At 34.2% G+C, this 4,238-nt stretch overlaps 1 protein-coding gene across 1 annotated transcript; it reads right to left on the bottom strand.

Annotated features, from left to right (window-relative positions):
- Positions 1-23: 23 nt before the first annotated feature.
- LOC110440980 lies at positions 24-3,695 on the bottom strand. The gene is made up of 5 exons (XM_021484089.1): positions 3,328-3,695; positions 3,105-3,135; positions 2,152-2,577; positions 1,423-1,662; positions 24-726 (listed from the first exon to the last, which is right to left on the bottom strand). Exons 1-5 carry the CDS (start codon positions 3,361-3,363, stop codon positions 563-565), a joined length of 897 nt encoding a protein of 298 aa, XP_021339764.1. The 5' UTR covers positions 3,364-3,695; the 3' UTR covers positions 24-562.
- Between the last annotated feature and the right edge of the window lie 543 nt (positions 3,696-4,238).

Genomic DNA, 4,238 nt, shown 5'->3' with positions numbered 1-4,238 from the left:
CTGTGTGTAACCGTGTGTAACTGTTTATTTGTATTTGTATTTTCAGGGTTGTTTGCTCGGGTTAAGCCCTAAAATAAAAGGACTACGAGATCGAACCAACTGGGTCGTTAGCGTTGTTTAAGGCCCGGTAATAATCGAAACGTCACAAACAAGAATATCGCTGGTGCTGCTATTCGGACATGTATATAATCCATTCTTACTTACCGAAGGCAAATTTGGAAATACCTAAACAGAGCTATATACGTTCTTCAAAAACAGTAATGCTGGTATCAATTTAGAATAAAAATGTATGAGAAATGTTTATAGATCAGGCGGTGTTGATTGTTTGTTTTGATTATTTTGTTATCTTACTTCAGTGTTCCTTTTATAAACCAGTAATTAAAAGTGACATCTACCCTTAGATTAATCAAGCATTCTATGTCACCTGTTAATTTTTGTTCATCAACGTGCTAAAATAAAACGATATTGTGTTATAAAGATTTTCATTTGAGAGAAAAGGAAATCGGATTCTGAAGTTTCTCTTTACAAAAACATTGAATGGGTGAGATCTACGAAGAATGAGTCATTGCGTTAGGCTACATCTTACATATATAACACATACTGAACTGCCTATTTTGTCCAAATGGGTCCCAACGATTATTATTGGGGGCGTCTTGTTGGTGGCCTCTTTTTCAACGGAGCTCGTTGAATATGTTCTGATGACTTCCTGCCAGGTATATAACTTATCTGTCGATATAAGTTAGAAAACGTGTTGATTTTCAAAACACCATAAACGTCATTGTCAAAACAAGCACCGATAACAAGTGAGACACGGTGAAAATAAATCGAAACATTTTCTACAATGTGGTGTAACGATGATTCCAAACTGACCTTACATAGATAGTTCAACTGCTTAGGATTGCTTTTTCACTGCAGGCAAACTACTAACGACTTTCACCGTGGTTGTTTATACTACAGTTACCTTCCCTTAATTTAGATTCAGTTATTACTGTGCAGCGACTGAGCAATGACATTTCCATTGATCAGGTAGTTCAATTGCTTAGAGACATATTAATTAAACTGAGCGTCCTGGATTTGATTTTTTGTCAGGCCACTTGTTGCCTTCAGGCAATGTTGGTATTTATTTTTTAATTTAGTTTTTTGAACCTTCCTTTTTTTATCTTTATTATATTTTATAATAGTTCTTGTGGTAGAGTTACGAGTCTTCGTTTGGTCCTATTGCAATTGTTTGCTTCAGGACAATGTTGTTTATTATTATTATTTCATTTTTTTTATTTTCTTATTTTATATTTGACCATATTTATTTTTATAACAGTTCTGGAAGGCAAGGATTTTCTTTTCGAAAAAGAATAATTATTGCTGAAATAATATATAAAATGAGAAATGCTTCATTTAAAAGTCAGAGTTTAAATTCTAGCATACCCAGGTGACTTTCCTCTGCTAGGCATGCTGCCGAGTTGAACACAATGATGTACACAGCGTCAGGGCTCATAAAAATATGATGTGTTGCCTCGTAGATCTCGTCACCAGCAAAATCCCAAACGGAAAGGAAAGCATCGTCATCTTTAATGACACCACTTGTGTTGACTCCTTTTAGGGCATTTCTCATTTTCTCTGAATCTAACCTTCGCCTTTTGTCTGGAGGGGATGGACCATCTGATTCTTTAAAAATCAACAAAGGGGTACTTATGAGTCAACAACAAAACACAAAGAAAATCACATCAAATACAGTCATATAAATACACAACAACACATATTCAATACATAGCAATCTACAGAAATGTTTTCTCTGGAGGTGCCTTCCCCTTTTCGCTGTAATCTAGCAAGCTACAGATATATTGTTTCGCTAGAGGTACTTTCCATGTTCCGATGTATTCTACTAATATACAGATATTGTTTTCGCTGGAGGTGCCTTCCCCGTTTGGATGTATTCTATTCCATATATGTTTTGGACATCTAAGATTTGTTGTCCATTCTTTTAAACTGATTAGATCTAAATGGACGATATGGCTTACTGCACAACACAAACCTCGTAAGAAATTATTTCTAATAAAATATGATAATTGAAATGTATTGATGAATAATTGATTATGTGCAACTGTCACAGTGATATTTCGGCCTTTATATTGCCTATACTGTTCTCGTGTTTACCTTGCTTTTGTGAGTCACTGTACTCTATTTCAGTTCCTATCTCCTCTTCTTCACTTGTTGTTTTTGCGATGTTTCTGTTTCCGGTCGTTGTTTCTGCGTTGTTTTTGTTTTCGGTCGTTGTTTCTGCTCTACATACTGTAGACAGTAGCTTCGTTGGAAGGTTATGTATATCTTCATTTGAGAGTTTCCGCCATTTTCCTGTTTTCATATCAACTAGGTAATTTTGAATAAACACGTTTATTCCGTCTGTAGGGCAGACAGCTTCTTTTTCGTCAATCAGGTTTAAACATAGTGTTGTTTTCCCAACCCCTACATCTCCTACTATCATCAATCGAATGTATTTTGTCTGCACTTGTTTCGTTTCCAGTGACCGTAGAAACATATCCTCAGTGATCGTTCCTAATTGATGTATTTCACCCGGCACATCTTTATAAAAAATATTACACAAATAATAACCATAGCTTGAAAAATACCTTCTTAGCAAACAAGAAATCATTAAATTAACCATAACCATTTCAATAATTATTTCTTTGCTGGAATGATATATACCGAAAAAAAATTGTGCACTTTGCATAAATCTGCCAAGCTGTGCATACAAAAGTGCACACAGCTTTTTGCGGTATGTGGTTATTTTTATGTTTTGATTAAAAAAAACAGCTCGAATCTTTTTCTTTATAGCTATTTCTGTCAAATTAATGATAATAATTATTATTTTGCAGAAATTGAACATTGCAAAGTAGTCTCAATGTAAAACAACCTTTTAAACATTCAGAAGTTTTTAGAATTACAAATAGTGCGCTAAGCATAAGGGTATACGATGTCATCAATTATTATGTTGTCCATATATTTTTTTACGTTACATCCTTTAAAAATGTACCATTTGGGGAATAGTCAACGAAACAGGTATCGTTAACAAAAATATCTTTCATGTAATTTAAGAAATAATTTCTCACCATCCAACCTCTCCCAAGCTACGGTCCAATCCTGAAATATAATTTTGATTCAATTTTATAAATGTCATGTAAATTTTGCATCATCGAATATATATATGTCTAAATGTAAATTTTAAATAACATTCTTGAAGGTTCAATGGGGATTTTTTAAATATATTAATGGCATAACGAAACAATTATACAATATTATTGTTATTTCATGCAAATTCGTATAGGTCATTACCCTGGTCCTCAGCAAAGACAAAGCTGATTCACACATTTCCTTAAAACATTGTCCGTGACACGTCAGCGTTTGTTCAGGGTGTTCATCCTGGCTCTTCTGAAGAGACTGTATAACGTCAAGTAAACGTTCCTCTCCTTTCCCACGAACCTTTGAATACAAAGCAACATTTCCATACACACAGCGTCCTAGCTCAATAGATTGCTTGTGGTTCTATTGTCGCTGTCCGAGTTATCGGTATTAGTACATAAAAGTACTTGAATTCGACTTATATTGACATGGCGGGTGTCATCGATAAACAAAAGCCGCTTACCTTTCCGGAACACCTGGGTATATTCCCTTGTACCCTTTTAAGTTTGAATTATGATGTTGTTGACGCCTCGGTATTCTCTTGTTTTCCAAGTAGATCGATAACTACCAGAAAGTTGTTAGTGGTTATGTCAATATCCGCATTGGGTAAGTTTTATCTCAAAATAACACTTAATTTTAAAAAAAAACGATTTTTATACCTGTGTTTTCCAAATCATTGGAATTTTGTTCATTCCTCATTAACCTGTGAACTATTTTCGACATGTTAAGATGCATCACGCCGAGTATTTCCACTAACGGGTTTTTTTTTTGTTATGTAGGGAAATGTAATATTATTATTCTTTACAAAAAAAATACATATATATACTCCGATTTTTAGTGTTTACCTGACTCGACATTAATCTGGTAGTGAGGTCCTTGTCTAACTTCAAGAGTTACGTCCCTCGCATTAAATCTCCGTGATTATTTGTGGGAAGTATCAATGAAAATATCTTCGATAGAAAATTAGTATTTACTTATATACTCTTTCATCTAAATAACCACCGTCCGGAAACCTGATAGATTTCCAAGCCAAATTAACATCTTCTGAAGGTAATATAAGTGTC

This window comes from Mizuhopecten yessoensis, unplaced genomic scaffold, assembly GCF_002113885.1.
Source record: "Mizuhopecten yessoensis strain PY_sf001 unplaced genomic scaffold, ASM211388v2 scaffold714503, whole genome shotgun sequence".
Lineage (NCBI taxonomy): Eukaryota > Metazoa > Mollusca > Bivalvia > Pectinida > Pectinidae > Mizuhopecten > Mizuhopecten yessoensis.
This window is presented reverse-complemented; position numbering and strand designations above follow the sequence as displayed.